The sequence below is a fragment of the Neolamprologus multifasciatus genome, chromosome 19 (assembly GCF_963576455.1).
Source record: "Neolamprologus multifasciatus chromosome 19, fNeoMul1.2, whole genome shotgun sequence".
Classification (NCBI taxonomy): Eukaryota; Metazoa; Chordata; class Actinopteri; order Cichliformes; family Cichlidae; genus Neolamprologus; species Neolamprologus multifasciatus.
Window position 1 is genome coordinate 8,633,479 of NC_140457.1, and position 20,819 is coordinate 8,654,297.

The 20,819-nt window shown below is 41.4% G+C and overlaps 1 protein-coding gene across 1 annotated transcript; it reads left to right on the top strand.

The window, feature by feature from the left end:
* The first annotated feature begins 474 nt into the window (after window positions 1-474).
* On the top strand, window positions 475-18,430 carry dcaf5 (ddb1 and cul4 associated factor 5). Its single transcript, XM_085144411.1, has 9 exons — window positions 475-965; window positions 1,982-2,125; window positions 3,719-3,755; window positions 3,884-4,023; window positions 4,523-4,652; window positions 7,899-8,112; window positions 12,084-12,150; window positions 12,892-13,019; window positions 15,061-18,430. Exons 1-9 carry the CDS (start codon window positions 758-760, stop codon window positions 16,393-16,395), a joined length of 2,403 nt encoding a protein of 800 aa, XP_085000537.1. The 5' UTR covers window positions 475-757; the 3' UTR covers window positions 16,396-18,430.
* The last annotated feature ends 2,389 nt before the right edge of the window (window positions 18,431-20,819 follow it).

Below are 20,819 nucleotides of genomic sequence, written 5' to 3' on the forward strand. Positions count from 1 at the left end.
TCTATTTACTCCTCCTTTCTCCTTCGTACTGAAGTTGCTGTCTGCTGGGATTGTTACGTCTTCTGCTCCTTGTCAAGCACCACTGCGTCTGGAATATAACTACAGAAAACTACACAGTTTTGCTCTATAACAAGGTATTGCATAATAAATAGATACATAAATATACTTTGATATGTTATGCAGGAAAAACACTGGTTAACTGATCAATTTAGCAATAAGAAGAAAGTAATATACTTTATACCTATACGGGAATAGATAAACCATCATAGTGTAAGTACCAGAATAAGAAGCACTAAAAAGTGAATACAAAGATCTCAATTAATTAATTACCACTCTCTTGTGTAACATTTGCATTAATTATTAACTTGTAATAAGAATAATAAGAATAATTAGCGGTATTTGTGCGTCACATGGATAGCAAACTAAAAATTTAAAATGGTACAAACTTGACAGAGGGTAGGTTAATGGTAAAATGTGAGCTGAATGTAGTGAATTAAAGGGACTGGAGTGCTGGCTGGTGGTGCCGAGTGACAGCCAGGGGGAGAAAGAGGTCCTCCTCCACCGGAGCAGGAAGCTGCTGCTGGGACTGGCGAGAAGACAGAGGAGGTGCGAAATAACGTCGACATCAGCAGGCAGCGGGGTATCCACCATAATGTAGACCCAACAGTGCGCCACATCTTCCCCACAGTGTGAGCAGATGTCCCGGGTGCAGTAGTGAAAACAAAAGCAGAGCGGGCCGTATTCGTGCACGGTGAAAATGAAGGAGCTGAAGGGCTGCGCTATGCGCTCCTCTCTGGGCTTTCTGTCCCGCAGAGAGCTGACTGGGCAGCCGCTCCTGAAGGAGGAATTCCAGAGACGCAGGCTGGCAGGCTGCACCAGCCTCTACAAGAAGGATATGCTCGGACATTTCGGCTGTGTCAACGCCATTGAGTTCTCCAACAACGGCGGGGAATGGCTGGTGTCTGGTAAGTTGTCAAACCCCCCTCTTCTTCCTCTAGCTTGCACTGTTTTAATTTGTTAGCATGCTAACGCTAGCTAGCCAGGCAGTCAGCTGTAACTGTAGCCGATGCTAAGTTAGCCTAGCTTTTCTTGCTGGCTAGTGGGAGTCAAACAGTCAGAGGGGGCAGCAGCAGCAGCTACCTCGGACCAGTCCCATCTTCTGTCAGTGCAGAAGACGACCCATGTGGCCTCTGAAGTGGACATTTTTCCCTCTCATGAGTCAAATCATGGCGACCTCATGGAAGCTGTTAGTGTCCTGAGAGGATTAAAAACAATCATCTGGCCTAGCGTGACAGCCTGTGGCTTGCCATTTTGAGTCTACAGTTTACATTGCACCGTGGGATTCCAGCATGTTAGCATGAGTCCGCCTTATGACACGCATCTGTTTATCTGCCACAATAAAAAGTAAAAGATGCATACAACACAAACTTGGCTAGAGTTAATTAGCATGTAAGGTTCTTGCATGAAATGCAAATCACTGGTGTTTTAGTCTTGCTGGTATGCAGGCGGTGATATAGACACTTGAAGGGAGTTGGGAGACAAATGTATCTCATTGCAATCCTGTGAATTTAGATAAGGAAAATATTGTAACTGGGAAACAGTGGTTCTAGGACAAGCAAGGTCCAGTCATGTTGTTAACGTCACATTCAGGTTTTCTCTGGCAAAATGTGATTAGTGTTAAGGGTAAATATGTAGTTCCTGTCTACTTAGTTTAGTACCCCAAACACTTTCTGTTGCAAGTCTCAATACATTCATACAACACTGCCATGTATGTCTAAGCACTTTGTTTGGTTTGCTAAACAACATATAGAAAATATTTTTATTTTATCTAGTATTTTTGCCTTAAATTTCTGTCACTATTCTGTTACTTGTTGCACTGATTTCACGAAGAGTTTCTTTCCTGAAAGCTCATTTATCTGCAACCCGTGAGAAAGCGTTGTTTTTTAAAAGTTTGGTCATAATGCTCCATCTTTACTTGCAGGTGGAGATGACCGTCGGGTGCTTCTGTGGCACATGGAGAAAGCCATCCACAGCCGCTCAAAGCCTGTGAAGCTGAAGGGGGAGCACCTCTCTAACATCTTCTGTCTGGCCTTTGACAGCACCAACAAAAAAGTCTTCTCTGGTGGTAAGAAAAAGACAAGTACTATCTGATCCCTGCTGGATGTAACTACTCTTTTTAACCTTTGAGCTGGAAGTGTTTGTGGGACACGTACAGCAAACAGAATTTAAAAAGTATTCAGACAGATAAAATGTTTAATAGGGACTTTGATGTGCACTGTGGAAAAGGCTGAGCTTGATTCACTGCACATGAACGATGTTGAGTATAAATAATAGATGGGGGGAAAAAATTAAATTAGCTGCAGGAGTTGCTGTTTTCAGTCTGGCTGCTATGCAAAAGAGTCCAGAGACTCTAAAGTTCTGTCAGGCTTTACTGAGCTATTATTTGAGAATAAAATAACTATAGTATCTAACACACCCTTTAAAAGAAAACTACAGTTGTGGTCAGAAGTTTACATCCGGTCATTATGGGCATGAACTTCATGGTAATTTTGAGCTTTTAATGGTTTCTTTGAACTGTTCTTTACCTCAGTGAAATGATTGTACAGCATACATCTTACACTTACTTAAATCTTTTAATAAGTGGTGCTGAAGGTTCTACAATCACTGATCATGATTGATTACAACTAGTAGTTTGTCTTTGCAGCATAAAAAAGGAATTATTTCACAGCACTCACTGGACTGACCAGTACTCAGAACAATGTTAAAGTCCAAGGAACTCTGTGATGATCTAAGAAGAAGAACTGCGGATTTATACATTGGTAAGGTCTCTTCCAGTCATTTCTAAACAACTGAAAATTCTAATCATTGGTTCAAAAACTGAGCTTTACATCGTCATGGGTGGGTGTCGACTAAGAAAGAAGGCCCTACTCCAAAATGGACTTCTTCACGCTTGAGTGAACTTTTCAGCTGCCCACACGGACAAGCCAAATGCCTTCTACAGAATAATAGCTAGTTATTTTTGGGTAATTAAAAATGAGGTTTTGAAACCTGTGTAAAGTACACCAGCTCTAAAGCATGATGGTGGTAGCATTATTCTCTGAGGTTGTTTTGCTCCTACTGGTAGTAAATTGCCAAAGTGGATTGAATAATGAAGGAGGGCCACCTCCAAATTCTTCAACTTCACTTCAGATCAACAGCTAGTTGTTTGAAATCTGTGCACAATTGGTTGTTCCAACAGGATAATGATCCCTAAACATGCATCAAAACTGGTTATGGAGTAAATTAAACATGCTAACATTAAACGTCTGGAATAACCATTCCAAGGTGTCTGTGCCAGGAATCCAACCAGTTAAAATGAACTCTACCAATTCTACCAAGGAGAGTGGTTAAATATCCAGCCAGAATTCTACCAAAAGCTTTTTCATGGCTTCAGAAAGCATATTTGAGTCTGTATGTATACTCTGACCCTGTGTGGACTGGAGAAAATTCAAATCAGTTTCAAATTTGTGCACCCATTTCTTGCTGGATGATGTATGCTGTACAATCATTCCACCCTGGGAAAAAGAACAGCTCAAAGAAACAACTTAAAGCTCAAAATGACTACGACATTCATGCATGTGACTGTATATTAACTTCTGACCACAGCTGTAGCTTGAAGTTTAAAATGTATCCTGTTCCTTCACCTTGTAACCTGCTTTATGTGTTTGTTGTCGAACAGGAAATGATGAACAGGTGATTCTTCACGATGTGGAGAGGTGGGTAAAATGACCCTTGTTACTGTAGTATCAAAATGTTTTGATGAGCTCATAGCCATCATGAAAAGGTCAGTGATTTAACCGCGCTAACAAAATGATTAACGCTTGACTGATTGCTGCTCCTGCAGGAGGGAAACTCTGAACGTGTTCCTGCATATCGACGCTGTGTACAGCCTGTCCGTCAGCCCGGTCAATGACAATGTGTTTGCCAGCTCATCTGATGACGGACGGGTGCTTATTTGGGACACTCGCGAGCCGCCTCATGGAGGTAAGAGCAGTTGGATTAGATGATGAATAAGTTTGTATAGATCAGTTCGAAATCCCATGCATTTCGCACATTGGACGTTTCAGACACCGATCTCTTATGTTTGCTGTCATGGTTGTAATTGATAAAGCTGCTGATATCCAGTCACACGGTGTATTTTAAGTGTGTGATGGGTCTTGGTGAGACTTGTTGATATTTTTACAAATGCAGTGGATCATCTTGCATGACGTCTCCATCCTGCTATTTTAGAAGCCTTCCTTGTGACCAAGTTGGCCTTATAATACATTTAGCAACAGTGGGCTTCCTTTTCTGCCTGCAGGCTTCTTTTTTTTACGCCTGCCGTAGTCCAAAAAAATGTTTTTGCGTTCCTCTCATGATGGATCCAATCATAATTCCCACTGTATGCAGAAAGCCCTGTGCTGCTATTTGAGTGTGATTGTTTGAAATGTAACATTCCTTTATTAAAAACGGCTGTGAATATGAAAATCTTCTCTCCCTGTAGAGCCCTTCTGCTTGGCCAGCTACCCCTCAGCCTTCCACAGTGTAATGTTTAACCCTGTGGAGCCCAGATTGCTCGCCACGGCCAATTCCAAGGAGGGTGTTGGATTGTGGGACATCCGCAAGCCGCGCAGGTCAGACATGCTTCTCTTTTCTTTGACCTTAAGAGATGATTAACATTTGTTCTTCTCGAAGAATAAATTGACTCAGCAGTGGAAATTATTATGATGTTGAAGCATAAAAATAAGATGGCGTCTGCTTGTGTTTTATCCATTGTAGTAAGAGCCTTTCATGCAGTAAAACATTTTTTACTGAAATGGAAAAAACCTGAAACTAGCTTAAAAAAAATCTTTGTGGTTTCACATAAAGCAGTCTAAACCAGGAAATTATTAAGTAACAGATTTACCTGACAATCTCCACCAGATGGCACTGTAACATCACCATTAAACTAACGCCTGCTTTTCCTCTTCCAATAGCTCAACTGTATGGTGGCCTTGAGAGGCCAAACTGACTCAAACTTAAGAAAACACCAGCAAATAAAAAAAATGCTGCAAAAATATAAAACAAAAGGTTATAAAAATAAAAAGTGACAAAAACTGAAGCGTTTGTGGAAACACAATGACTTGATGAATCAGATCTGGAAGTGAAAAGCTACCAGTAAACATAAGTGTCTTAATTCATATAGAATGGATATCAGAGGCTCAAAGAAGCTAATTTTTGCTAAATGGGGCTTAGAAGGCAGTTGATACAAACATATAACATCCTTACAATATATGGTGTAACACTATAGATAAACTTACCTCAAAATATATAAAGCATATTAAGATCTACAGCAATAACATGCAACAAACAGCGATAGTATTAATCCAAAATACACCACGTTTCATATAACTGAAGAAAAAGAAATAGTGACATTTATTTTTAGGTATGGGTCCAAACTACACTGTGGTCATTAAGGATGTTGTTGTTTTAACTTGTTTTAATGCTTTGTATATTATTCTGTTTAATATGAACAAGCACCTAAAAGTAGTCGGTGGTCACTGTCGGCCTCACTGCGTTTTTATTACCGCTGTTCATTTGCAGCATGTTTTAAAGCTCCGTTTTTAAAACCTTAGGATGTAGCTACAGCACAGGGCTCATTGCTCGCCAGACACCAGATATTTAAACGGGTCAAAAAAGAATCACTCTGAGGATAACAAAGATTTGAAAGGAACAGGAGTTTTATATAGCGAGTAATGCTAGCATTCACAACCTGGCTGCATTTTTCAGCACCTTCTGTTTGTGGATTAACTGGCATTAATTATCCATAAACTTGTGCTTTTACAGCATTTTTCTATTTGCTGGTGTTTTTTTGTTTGTTTGTTTTCACGTTGCAGTTCGTTTCTGCCTCTCAGGGCCACCGTAGGACTCTCCTCCCACTGGAAAACAAAAACAAATGTTTGCACCAATAAAAATGTGTCTGTGAAAACACTGAACTGAATGGCGCTGAGTGTGAGTTTAGACATACTTGGGATTTTAGCGCAGAAATGATGGCCGGTAAAAGTAAACACTGAGTCATTTCTCCCCCACCGGTGTTGGCTCTGCTTCTCTGCAGCGAGGGGGATGTTTAGAGACGCTCCTGAGAAATGTCCTCAGTTCACTATCAAGTTTAAAAATAGCTTCCAGCTGAAAGGTGTTTCATGAAATATTTAATTGACTTAGCCAGAGTAATTTAACAGTCTCCCCTTGGCTAAAGGGCGGACATGCTTTCTAATGATGTCATTTTCATCGAGATTATGACGTACAGTAATGTGCAAAAGTCCTGAGCCACCCTCATTCTTTATATTTTGCAGCTAGACTTTCTTATAATTTCTAAAGTGGTTTTTAGCTGTAGATCTCCTGACTTTCTGAAGTTTTTCAAAGTTTTTCTTTTTGCTGCTTTTTCTCTCATTTTCAGTCCAGTCATTGTATGTGACCATTTTCAGAATAATGTTTTCACCCATCTAAAAAAGCACCTAACTCCAGGGATGAATCCTTTTTGTGTACACAGACAACTTAGCAATGAGCCAATTTTCAATTGTATCTTCAACTAGCAGCCTGTCATAAAAACACAGCAGTTGCTCCCATTTGCCAAAGATAACAAAGTTTGAGAGACATAAAAAGGATTTTTACACCAACTAGGTGATTTCCGAAGAGCTACTAGCTGAAAACTTTTAATTTGTCTTCATTGTGTCCAGTATGTCCTTAAAAAATAACAGCATGAGACAGTTGGAGGACAAAAGAAGTGGCAGCCCTTAAGAAAAAAAACCCACAGCAGACATAACATATGGACGTTATGTTATTAACAAACATGTAATGTATGTTGAGGTGGACTTTTGTAACATATTAACAAAAAGGAAACTTTTCAGTAAAGACTCCAGACCTGAGACATGTATCTGACCCTTCAGTTGATTGATCTTTTTGCTTAAAGCCCCAGTAGACATGGAGTGAGTGAAAGGATGGATGGCAAGAAGCCGTTCTTAATGAAGGGAAATGAGGACAAAAGGCTAAGATCTGCTAAATTACACAAGAACTGGATTGAAAATCAGTGACAACAGTTCTTATGGAGTGATGGATCCAAGTTTAACTTTTTCTTTAATACAAAAACACACAGTGGAACATTATCAGTCAGTGGCCTTTCCAGAGACTGAACCTCAACATTATTGAAGTTGTGGATCATCTAAAGGCATCCTAACATCCACAGACGAGCTTTGAGAGCTCTTCCCAAAGGCTATAAAGAATTACAAGAAAGCTTGACTGTGAGAGTTCAGGGTGTGTTGAATAAAGGTGTTTATCCCAAATATGGACTTTCAAGCTCATTAGAATTGTACAAATGCAGTTTTTGATTTATATACTGTATTTTCATGTATATTTGCAAATGTTTGACTAAGTCACTGCACCCATTTCCCATTTTCTTAGCAAAGTATAAAGAATTTACTCAAGTCTTGCACAGAATTGTATCTTTCTCTCGCTGTTTTCTCCTGGGGAGTTTTTTCCAAAGGTGCCAAAGTATGTGGAAATGTATGAAGATCAGTACTTAGAAATTGTGTAATGCTGTTTTAGTAAACTTTCACAGCATGTTAAAGTTAAACCACAAGAAAAAGGCGTGCTATTCATCTGTCTAAATAATGACTCATCAGCACTGTTGTTTCTCTTAAATAAATACTTAAATATTTTGGCTCTCATTGTTGGAACTACAAGATATTTATTTTGGGATTACTTATGTAGTGAAAATCACCTTGTTATTTCCTCATCTGGTTGTTTAAAAAAGCGGTTGCCTAGATATTCTTGCTGTCTTCTGTGATTGTAGCACTGTGAACAATGAGACGGGTATTATCATTTCTCTCCTCTCGCCCTCTCAGCTCGCTGCTCCGTTATGGAGGCAGTATGTCCCTGCAGAGCGCCATGAGCGTTCGCTTCAACAGCACCGGCACCCAGCTGCTGGCTCTGCGGCGCCGCCTGCCGCCGGTCCTCTACGAGCTGCACTCCCGGCTTCCCAGCTTCCAGTTCGATAACCAGGGCTACTTCAACTCCTGCACCATGAAGAGCTGCTGCTTCGCCGGGGACAAGGATCAGGTCGGTAAACAGATCATATGTGTTTACCGACCCGTGTTTTAAATGATACACAGGACAGCTGATTTTCTCGAGTGGGATTTAGCTCCTAAAACAATAAGCACGTACGAAACATAGAACAGTGATTGTTTTAACTGACTTTGTGGATACCTCAAATGAAATTTAAGGAGGGTATTTGGCGACACAATAAAAATAGAATATATTAGTTCCTTCTGTGAAACTGGGACTTTTGAGTGCTGGAGGAGCACCAGAAGCCCCTGGCCTCAGTCACTGATCCTCCTGTTGGTCCTCTTCAGACATGACATCAGCCTCTAGTCATGTTTATTACGTTAACATTTGCCTTTGGTGTCAGTTAGGCTCAGAAAGGCTTAAAAAAGATCTGAAGGTAGTTCAAAGAGTGCAGAATCGGGTCAGGACAGCACAATAAGGTTTGAATTTCCTCAGCTGCTGATGGAATGGAATTTCTTTAACACCTACACAGCAGTCATGAACTTTTCTAGACATTAATTGATGAAGGCACATGTGAGGAGGCAAATTTCCAACCCAGCCAAGTCCGATATCTAACAGTCTTTTTGACCTGCTAGCTCCTTAATACAAAGAGTGTAAATTCTGATTTGCACAGATGTGAGATCAGTGCAGGTAGTTGTCCAATGAAACCACAGCTTGTAAGTGTATTTCTTGTGTCCTGCTTCAACCCCCTCCACTCAGAAAACACTGTTGCCTTAATTGTTTGATTTTTGACCAGCGAGAATGCATCTGACAGGAACTGTTTCCTGCTCTGTGTCAAAATGCAAGAAGAAAAACAGACTTTGAACAGTCTTCCTGCCTCTTTCTGATATTTTCCAGAGTTCATTAGTGGACTCATTAATCTAGAATTTGCAGAGTTCCAGATAATATTTTAAGATGATTCATTTTTATTGAACTATTCTCAAAATTTACTGATAAAATCGACCTTTCACGTTATTGGAAAACCATAACATATGCAGTAATAACATGTATTAAATGACCTGCTCGTCAGTTTGTAGCATTTTGCAGGTTCCAACTATGTTTAATTTGTAATCAGGGATGTAACGACTTTCAAATTGTCAGGTGTACATTCACATAATCATGACCTGAGCTGTACTAACTTGTTTGTGCAGCAGCTGTTCTGGGCCTGTTTAATCACAAGTCATTTCCCTGTGTTTAATGTTTAGCAGGTTTTCATGAAAACTTACTTTCTGACTTGTTTGACATAAACAAAGCAGAAGGCATCTTGCAAAGGGTTATTATATACACAGTGAGCCATCTGTGTAGCTATTTTTTGCCATAATCAGTTTATCTTTTTTTTTTTTCCAGGAAAAGCACTGCATCATAATTACATTAATATTTTAAAACTGAGTTTACTGAGCCTCTGAGTATTTTGAGATGCTGTGTGAGTGCAGTTTGAGAATTTCCTAAGCCAAGTAGAATACTCTCGGCTTCTTGTACTAGGTGTACTAATTACACCATGGATGTTGGAGGATAATGAGAAGAAGTGTTATAAGAGACCAAGCAACTGTTAGGATGCGATGGAGGTTTGACCAAATGTAGCAGCTGTAACCGAGTAGCTCTTTTTTTCGCGCAGGCTCTGCTTGTAGTAGAGGATTTTCTCAGAATGGTGTGAGAGCAGAAGAGCTGAGTGGTGACTTGCTGCATGAAGCTGATAGAAAGGAAAGAGGGGAGTTAGTTTTGGGCACAACATTCCTTTCCTGATGTGTCCTCCGGGAACGGGAGGCAAAGCACACAGGTGTTGAGCTAAAAATGTGTCCATGCCCAGCAGCTAAACTAATCTCACAGTCTCAGCTTCAGGCATGATTACTTTTCATCCCTGTTGATCATTTTATGTAGGATTTCTCTTAGATGAAGACACAGGACATGGGTTTTCTAAAAGCATGCATATAATGTTGGAAAAGAACTGTGTAAAAACAGTGGACAGTAAAACCCTGTGAAGAAAAATGCACCGGCGCAGACCGGCAGAATGTTTACAGAAGGAAATTGAAGACATTCATTTAAAGTAATTTGCTGATGAAACACCACAAAAATATTCCACAGTTTGACAGACTGTAAGGAGCATATGACAATGCCTTAAAGCGAATGTGAATTATTTTATCAGAGAAGAATTTTCCGCCACTTGTAAAATGGGACTTGAAAGACATTCCCATTAAATAAAAATCTGCTAAAAAGAAATGCAAAGATGTAGATTTTGTTTTTTTGATTCTTTGAACACTGCTGCTGGTTACCTAAATAGGGTAACATCTGCATCTGCAAAATATGCATTCACTGGCTGCTTTATAAGCTGTTTGTTCATGCAAAAATGAGCCAAATCTAATGTCTGCAAGTTAATGCATTTAGGCTTGTAACCATGGTCAAGATGACCTGCTGAAGTTTAAACTGAGCATCAAAATGGGGAAGAAAGGTTATTTAAGTAGCTCTGAACTTGGTGCAGTTGTTGGTGCCAGACTGGTGTGAATACTTCAGAAACTGCTGATGTACTGGGATTTTCCCACACACCCATTTTCAGGATTTATAGAGAACGGTCTGAAAAAGAGGAAATATCCAGTGAGCGTCTGTTCTCTGGATGAAAGCGCATTGTTGACGCCTTAGGTCAGAGGAGAATGGCCAAACTGCTGAAGGCAACAGTAACTCAAATAACCAGTAATTACAACCAATGTATGCAGAAGAGCATCTCTGAATCAACATCCCATAAAGCCTTGAAGCAGACGGCTTACATCAGCAGAAGACCACACTGGTTTTCACTCCTCTCAGCTCAGCACAAGAAACTGAGGATTTAATTCATACTGACTCAACACAATTGGACAAGAGAAGATTGGAGCAATGTTGCCTGGTCTGAGGCTCAATTTCTGCTGCGTTGTTCACAGGTTAGGGTCAGAATTTGGCATAAACAACATGAAAACATCTTTCCCTCCTGCCTCGAATCATCGGTTTAGGCTGGTTGTGAGGATGATTAAATGTCACATCCTACCTGAGTATTGTTGTGGATCACAGCCATTCCTCTTTGAAGGCTTTTTCCAGCAGGATAATGTGACTTGTCACATGGTAAATGGCCTGTATTTATATAGCACTTTACTAGTCCCTAAGAACCCCAAAGCGCTTTACATATCCAGTCATCCACCCATTCACACACTGGTGATGGCAAGCTACATTGTAGCCACAGCCACTGACAGAGGCGAGGCTGCCGGACACTGGCGCCACCGGGCCCTCTGACCACCACCAGTAGGCAACGGGTGAAGTGTCTTGCCCAAGGACACAACGACCGAGACTGTCTAAGCCGGGGCTCGAACCGGCAACCTTCCGATTACAAGGCGAACTCCCAACTCTTGAGCCACGATCGCCCCATAATATCGCCCCATGATTTCACATAGCTGAAATCATCTGAAACAAGTTTTTTGAACATTAGAAAGAGCTCACTCTACACAAATCCCTTTCTTTTTTCCAAAACTCTAAAGTCTGGTTAACATCACCAGGACATGTAATGCAGTGGATATGCTAGCTGTAAATGGGTTTTAACCATAACGTAATTCTTCTTTCTAGTCTTTCCTTCTTCGTGCTGTTTTAAGTCATACCTATAAGAACATAGAGCACCCCCACCCCGACTCTGTCAAAGCCTACCTTAAGCAACAGGTTCAAGTGGAACCATCTGCTCCCAAAATCCAACAACGGTCAAGACGGGCAGCAGGAGCTCTGTTGGGGTCAGACTGCCGTGTCGTGTGAAGGCGGCATTTGATTGCACATTATGAGACACGGTGTCGCGATAAGATCAGTTGTTTTTGTGCTACGTATTGCCCAACCACCCAAATTCCCCATGGTTCATTACTCCCAGCATACATACGCATGTGAGCAATTTTCTCTTTATAGGTGAAATGGAAAGTTTAAGTCATACAAACTGGGGCAGATTGCAATCTAAACATCCTTTTGTTTTCCCCTTTCTCCTTCAGTACATCTTGTCTGGGTCAGACGACTTCAACCTCTACATGTGGAAAATCCCAAAGGATCCAGAAGCAGGTGAGTTATTGGATCTAACTGCACCGATGGCATATTTATGTTTTTCCGCTGTTATGTTGAGCAGGATTTATTGCATTTTGACATTTTGGTGCAACAAAAGAAGCGAAATGATTTGATAATCTATATCCCAGTGTGAGATTGTCTTCTGTCTAGTCAGCACATTAAGCCTGACAACGTTTTGCATTTGGAGACATCATCAGGGCAGACTGTGGTTTACCCTCAGCTCATTTGGTTATAATAGACTTTCCAGGCACGAGCAACTACAGAATAACCTGTAGCGAAGCTTCAATGCAATGTCAAATTAACGTTGAATGTTTCCACCTGCTCACACGAACTAAAAACAATGTAGAAATTACTGCTCGATATATTCTTAAAGTGAAAATGCCTCGGATATAATTACTCCAGGAGGAAAATCCCCAGAAATGCTGCAATCCAAGAATGTGGTATTTGTAGCTCTGTAACACCACCTGCCATATTTATGACTTTTCAAGGAATTACTCACACTCGAAATATGCACACAGAGCCTTTTTGTTTGTCAGGCTAATGGTATATTATAAGGATTAGAACTGCTATATTTCACAGTCTGCATTTTCTGTCTCAGGAGATCAAGAATCAGGCTGAATCGCTGTATAACCGAATGTTTTTCTCCTTTAACGAGTCCCTGTTGTAGTCTTCATTTCTGTGGCTCTGAACGGATGTGTTTTTGTTCCGGTAACATGTTAACAAAGCTTTTCTTTTAAGGAGGCCCTGGTCGTGTTGTTAACGGCGCTTTCATGGTCCTGAAGGGTCACCGCTCCATAGTCAACCAGGTCCGCTTCAACCCTCACACATACATGATCTGCTCCTCCGGTGTGGAGAAAGTCATCAAGGTAAGTAAAGAAACCTTTATACTGTGATTTGTTTTTCTGATTTTACTAACTGCATATAAGAAATGTTTTCTGCAGACACTAAAACATTCTGACCAGGCTGTAAATATAAAGTAAAACAGGCAGTTTAACAGGGAATCTCTTGGGATTGACTCGCTCTTTGAGTCCACCTCAAATGGTCGTTTGAGGAACTGCAGTTTTTGGCGTCAGCTCTTCTTTCGGGCTTCGTGTTGGTGCACAGATGTGTCTCTTCCATTTTCTGCAGCTTCAGGGTGACGAGCGGTTAGAGAAATGATCCTGTTAGTGGACTGTCCCAACATCCGAGCCTCAGCATCATCTGTTGCTTGGACAGCAAACGTGCCCTTAAGTGAGACATTGGTCTCCAATGACACCACTGAGTAACTGACTGAGCTCTAACGTCCCACTTGTGCACTGGGGATTGAAAACGGATGGATTTCCCCGATCACTATTGTCGACTGAAGCAGATGATGTTGGGCAGTGTTCATAAAGTGGGTCATGAAAGATGTGAGAGGTTCTACACATACAGTATTTCTGAAACCAGAGCTAGACTATATTATGAGATACAACAAGGCTTTTTAAAATCTTTGCAGTTTAAGGCAGCTAAAGGTTGTGTAAGCGTTGAAATAAACACGTATTATTGCTTAACTCTTCACTTGAGCTCAAGCTCGATTAAGCTGCAGTATCAGTTAAATATTGTAGTTAAAATAAAAAACACTGAGGCGTCTCATTAAGTTCTCTCAGTCTGCTGAAGCCATTTGTTTTCATCTGTGTACCACATCGAATCTGGTTGTCTGCAGATAGTGAATCATTTGGTACAGCATGATTTTATAATATTAGAATTAGAGCTGCGTTTCTGTATTATCTTATGAGAAAATATGCTGCTCATGTTCTCAGTAAACCAGGCGAGCAGTGAAGTTTGCTTCATGTCTCAAAGTTAATAACACAGCTTTGCATCATCAGTTTGCTTCTCCCCATAGAAGCGGTTGTTTTATCCTCTTTGCTTGTGTGTGTAAATGGTCCACATCCTTTGATGTTCTGCATCATCTTATTTAAACATGTGCAAACATTCATGGAAACAAACATATCAGACAAATTAGAAAGTGAAACGGTGAATATTTGGTATGACAACCTTTTATTCTTCAGCACAGTGTGAACTCTCTTTGGCAGCTTTCTTGTAATTTAAGAATCTCCAGGAAAAGTTCTCCAGGCTTCTTGAAAGACATTCAGCGTTCTTCTTTGGATGTAAAATGTTTTACATTATTTTTGACACTACCTCCCAACACCACTGTAACCCCAAACAATACAAATGCACATACAATTATTTCAATTTAAAACAGACGTCTCGCTAAGTTGTCTGTTATGTGCAGACCCAATACTGAGTCATCTCTTGAGCTCGGTGCAATATTTCTGCATGAATGATTCAGAGGTCAGTGTTAAGTAGCTTGACAAAAACAAACAAACAAACAAAAAAAATCCTCTCAAAATAGTTGGGTATCGGAGCTGCAGTGAAAAAGCAGGCAAAACCTAGAAAGGCCTTCCAATATCCTGGAAAACTGTTGCTCAGCACCACTTTGAATGATTCAGGAACGTTTGGCTGCTTGGAAGCAAAATATAAAGAAGACTTTTGCACAGTACAGTTATACCTGTGCATGATAATAAGCAGACTGCTAGCATACAACATAGCCTAGCTGAGCTCTAAACTTTTTGTATTTGTTTATATATTATATAAAAATTAAAAATGGCTTCTTCGGTTTAAGAAATTCTGTCATTGATGGTGACAAAAGCCAGCTTCTCTTTTTTTGTTATTTTGGTTACACAAACTTGTACGTCACTGCTCTGAGTGGAAGTCGATACAGGTACACGTGTTATAACCTGATCCTGGCTCACTCTTCCTACTCCTCACTTTCTCTCTGTCATCTCATATGTTTTTGTGTGTTTTTTAACTGCATCTTTCCCTTTTCCTTCCTTCTACTTCACCCTCCACTCACCCACCTTTACCCTTTTATGTTTCTGCCCATCTTAGGTGTGGAGTCCCTACCAGCAGCCTGACAGTCTGGGAGATCTGGAGGGTCGTGTGGAGGACAAATCCCGCAGCCTCTACACTCACGAGGAGTACATCACCCTGGTTCTCAACAGCGGCAGTGGTCTGTCCCACGATTATGTCAGCCAGTCTATCCAGGAGGACCCCCGCATGATGGCTTTCTTCGACTCATTGGTGCGTCGGGAGATTGAGGGCTGGAGCTCAGACTCTGACACTGACCTAAGTGAGGAAGCCATCATGCAGCTCCACGCCCGGGGACGCCGCTCCACACGAACCACACCAACCGTTCCTACTGCTGCCTCTGCTGCGGGTCACCACAGCAACTCTGATAACTCCTCCTCCTCCTCCCTGGCTGGACCTGATGCTTCAGGAGCGGAAGAGCAAGCCGGAGACGAGGGGGAGGAACGACCCAGGAGACGAAGCAGACATCAGCGCCATCAATCTGGCTTCCTGGTGAATGAGGACTCAGATTCCAGCGAATTTTGGCTCGACCCAATGCCCCGGCCTCGATCCCCAAGCCCCAGGGACAACTCCACAATTTCCAGTCCCACCTCCTCTCCTTCGCTTCCCGCTGGAGCCTCTAGCTCCTCCACATCCACTTCCAGTTCCAGCAGCGACGACGAGGAGCGCCGTAGCGCCGTGAGGCGGCGTAACGTCATGAGGCGCAGACGCATGCATGTTGTCTCCAGAGCTGGGGATCGTCCCGAGTCTGTACAAGCTCTCTTTTCCGCCATCGACTCTTGCAGTTACCCATCAATCTCCATCGATGACCTGTCTTCCTCCTCGTCAGGCGAGGAACAAAACGCCCTCGAAATCAAGCCCCGAACCGGCGGCGCCACAGAGGAGGAAAAATGTCTGAGCCCTTCGGACTTTGTGTGTCTGAGCCCAGTAATGTCTCCTGAGAGCCAAGAGAATGAGGAAGGGAGTGACAGGACTGAGCTGGAAAGACATCCAGCTGCATCTCCTCAGTCACTGGATGGATGCAGGACTGAAGGGAGGGCTGCTACAGAGCCAGTTTTAGACAGCTCTGATAGCGGAGAAGCGTGTGGCAGCTCACCGGCCGTAGACAGCACCTCCCAGAGCCGATGCACCCCCGGAGTGAACGGGCAGCACCGGACTGTGGCACCAATGGGAGAGTACACGACTGAGGGCCCACATGTTGTCTCAGATCCAGAGGAAGAGACTGGCGTTCCACCTGAAGACAAGTGGCCACAGAGAGAAAAAGTCCCCGCACTGAGTGCTCTAAAGCGGACTCACGTGGGATCAGACGAAGCAGAGTCGGCCTCCTCGCCCTCAGAAAAGAAGCTAAAAACATAGTGATGCTTTCTCGCCCTGGAAAAAAACTGTTAAGAGACTTCATTTGGGAAGTGGGTTTTCTATGCGTTTTTACAACTCAGCTTTTCTCCTGTTTTTTTTTTTTTTGTCATGTGACACACACTAACTGCTTACAAGCAGGAGGCGCTAGGAAGCTAAAAAAATGACAGTGATTCGTTTTTTGTTTGAGAACAAATCAGTCAGACATTGTCGTCATTCTTCAGGTCGAACCACAGGTGACATTAAGAGATGTATAACATAAGCTTAATATTGTTGATAACAGTGAGACGTGTTTAAGTGAGACGCATTTATTTTCATGCATCATCAGTGTTTCTTTCTCAAGCTCTGGTTGTTGCACAAAACTCCACCCTGGATTTGGAGCTCTTCCAACCATAACAACAAAACAGTCTTTTGTAGGAAAAAAGCTTGGCGGAATTTTAATTTCTGTGATTTCACACTGAGTGTAAATCTGGTTAGGCTTATTCTCATTTTTAAGTGATTCTTGGCTCAGACTGCTTCAGGGGGGCCTGAAGAATTGACTGCCTCCATAGAAATCCTGAGGAGCACCGTTTGTATAAGCTGTGTATTGAAATGATGCTTTCATTGTCTCAACCAGCTGTTCTTGGTCTCATTATCCAGCCCATGGGTACCATTACAAGCCAGCTCGCTTTTGTTTTCTTGCAATTAAAGAATAATTTGTTCTCTAGTGACAAGGCAACAGCGTCTTCCTAAGGCTGACTCGCCGATGGGTGAAACATTTACTCTTTCTGACACACGTCTGTCTGAGATAATGGAAAACGAGTCATTTTATTGTAGATATCGGCTACTCTACGCTGTGAGCTTACGGGGTTGCCATGGCAACGCAGCCTCAACTCTCCCGTGGAAGAAACGTGACCCTGAGCAAACCGTATCAGTCCGAGTAAAAATTTCTATTGACTAAACCAAAAAGCTGCATTTATTTAGGAGAGTGAGTCCAGTCAATTATGATCAGTCTGCTAAGCTGACAAACGCTAATACTGCAGATTTACATGTCAATACAAGTGATTAATTTCTGAAAAACACTGGAATGGGACAGGACCAAAGTCTTAGATTTCACTGTTAGGGAACGAGATTGGGATCAAGGATAAAAAACAAACAAACTATATTTTCAGTCCACGAATTTCCAGAATTTGGAGGAAAAATGCCAGAAGAAAGTCTTTTATTTTCTTCTTAATTTACAGAACTACAAAAAAAAAGCCAGAATTTTTCCCACATGAAAGTCTGCCTCTGTTCCACACAAGTCTGAATTTATTAGCCAAATTCTAAATATGTATATATTTTCCTGTGGAAGTCTAATTTAGTCACAGAAGACAGTTTATTATATGACTTTGTTTCACAGACTTGACTTTTTTCTTAGAATTCTGACTTTATTTACGATTTTCTCCACAGAAGTCCAACTTTATCGCAAAACACTATTCTCAGAATCCTGATTTGTCTTCCAAATAGATTTGCAGCAAGTCTGACTTAAATACTGCAATTAGTGGACAACCCACTCAACCACCTCAGCCAAAACCACCCCTAAAACAACTGCATTAAAGCTGCATTTAACACAGCTAACAACACAAAGTCACCACAAGCTCCATGTTTCTTATTTCACGTCACCTGATCTGTTACTCACTTGGCGCATGGATACGTTTCGGTATTCTGAATGTTTTAATGGCTTTTCATTCATCTTGACTTAAAAATGTTATCAATTTTAATATAAGCGATATTAGAGAGCGTATAACACATTGACCAATCAAAAGCTTCAGAATAGCTTGTTTGTTGCTTACCTTTACACTTTATTGTATGACTGATCATTGACAATTTATTGTACTTTGACCATGTCTACCTTTGAGTATATTTAAAAGGTTGCTTTCCCAGCTGGTCAACATTTTGACAAACTGTGCTAACAGAAAGATTTGGGGAAAAGTAATAAAAGTAGTCATTAAAGGCAGTAGTGTTTCATAAACGGTAAGTTTTACATCAATACCTTCCATTGGAGCATAATCCCCACCCCCCCAAAAAACATCAGAAATGCAGATTTTTAGGGATCTGGCTATATATAAACAGCCATATCAGGTATATATAATTTGAGTAATTAGACCTTTTTTATTATTTACAAGACTTAAAATGCCAGCTCAGTCATGGACATGATCAAGATACTTTGAAAAAGCTGTACTGCAATTAATAGGCGTTTTGTTTTTGTTCCTGCATCGTCTTTTGAAATCATTTCACAGCAGTAGGCTCATTAAGCCTCGTGCTGTTTAGATACCAGCCGGGAAACCAGCATTAGAAAGTTTAAAACAGCCATGTGGGATACTCATTATGGCTTTGGAAGTTTTGTATGGACTTAGATAATTACAACAATATGTTTTTATGCTGGGAAGAAGATGAGTAATGCGGTTTTCTGCCTTTCAGGCTACCGTGAAGATTCACATTTAGAAACAATTAGATTGTCTTTCTGATACAGGTCGTGGTTTCTGCCACAGCTGTCACCCATCTGGCTTGTACCCTTTAGTGCCAAGCAACATGCCACCAAAATGAGGTGGACAAGAGATGGACTCAGATCCTGAGATTTTCTTGTTTGTTGATTAAGCTCCACTTAATGAATCTTTCCCTAAACACAGTGTCCCCACATACACATTCTTTATACACAGAAACTGTCCTTTTTTTCAAACTCCAAGATTTTTTCCACATACAATAAATTCTATTGGTGTTCTTTAAGTTGTAATGTAGACATCAATCAGCAGCCCAGGAGGTAAAGTATGACATTTTTAACCCGATATGAGAAAGTTCTGTATATCCAGCATTGCAGAACAACATTATCATTCATATAAATGGTCTCATCACACTCCTGTAGCTCTTTTTTTGGTCTCTACCATCTCCAAAAATGGACTTGGTTGGTTCACTGTGTCTAAAGCAGCTCCCAGCTGTGTTAGTCAGGTGTTTGGTGCTGAGCAGGAACTTTAAGGTAGATTTTAGAGCTTTTTTTTGCCAGAAATAGACAAAAAGGAGAGTATTTTAGCTATGCCCAAATATTTTCAGCAGATAGCCACACCACGCCCCCTCTGACTACCACTCAGCTCTTCTAACAGTGTAGCGATTGTCCACGAAGCATGCAACGTCATTATTTTCTGAGGAAACTGGCATCCTGTCTCCGTTTGAACGATGAGACTCTTCTGCCAGGCGAAAGCAGACTAACAGAGGGCTCACCGGCAGCTGTCGAGAAAGATTACAAAAGAAAGCACAACACAAGGCATCGCAGTCTCGGGCTGGTGGTGAAGTGGTAATCTGAGGGCAGGCTTATCGAGCTGCCTGCACAGCTTTCTTGTCAAAATAATTTCCTTCTTACTACTGGCTGTCACTTATCTGCAGGAAGTAGACACCCTCGTTTAACCCATGCTTCTCCTCGTACAAGTATTCAAGTTGCGATATTATATGCTTTGGAGCTGTTTCTGTTTTGCTAGGCGTGCGCCTGCTGGGTGCATGTGGCTTAATGATTAATTACAGACTACAGGCACACATGGGGGCTTTGCCTGTTTAATGAGCTAATTGTACTGTTTCACACATTGATGTCAATCTAAATTATGTGGACAGTTAAGAAACCCGAAAAAGGTCACACACGTCACAGAAAACTCAAGTGTCCTTGGGTGGTCACATTAGGAGGAGAACTGCACTTGTTTGTGAACTCTTTATCTGTATTTGTTCAGGGAAGGTTAACTGGCTCTCTGTTCCTTTTCCTTCCCTCATAGAGGGCCACTCGAGCCAAAGCCTTTGAGGACTTCCACTGGAGCAGGAATGGGTTTAATCACATGTATTGTACTGGCCTGGGAGGAGACACCGTGTCCGTTTAAGTTACACAAAAGTCTTGAAAATCTAATTTTCCCATTAGCCTCCTTGTGGAGTGTTATGCTCTTACACAAAAAATCTTTTTCTGACAGTTTTGGTCATTTCTGACGAGGGATTTCTATATTTTCAATTCAATTTTATTTATATTGCGCCAAATCACAGCAACAGTTGCCTGAAGGCGCTTTATATTGTAAGGTATACCCTACAACAATACATACAAAGAAAAAATACAGAAATCATATGACCCCCTATGAGCAAGCACTTTGGCGACAGTGGGAAGGAAAAACTCCCTTTTAACAGGAAGAAACCTCCCAGCTCAGGGAGGGGCGGGGCCATCTGCTGCGACTAGTTGGGGTGAGACAAGGAAGACTGGATAAAAGACATGCTGTGGAATAGAGACAGAGATTAATAACAAGTGTGATTCAATGCAGAGAGGATTATTAACACATTTTGATTTAGAAAGGTGACTGAAAAAGAAATATTCAATGCATCTTGCATATTTTGTCTTTCTCATCATCAAGTAAGGATTTAGCAATATCTCCATATATATTTATTGG

Bases quoted from the DNA above. Each gene is read 5' to 3' on its own strand.
- dcaf5 (XM_085144411.1), top strand. From the start codon at position 758: ATGAAGGAGCTGAAGGGCTGCGCTATGCGCTCCTCTCTGGGCTTTCTG. The intron at 3,756-3,883 runs GTGGGTAAAATG...CTGCTCCTGCAG, and splicing joins ATTCTTCACGATGTGGAGAG to GAGGGAAACTCTGAACGTGT. The intron at 8,113-12,083 runs GTCGGTAAACAG...TTTCTCCTTCAG, and splicing joins TCGCCGGGGACAAGGATCAG to TACATCTTGTCTGGGTCAGA.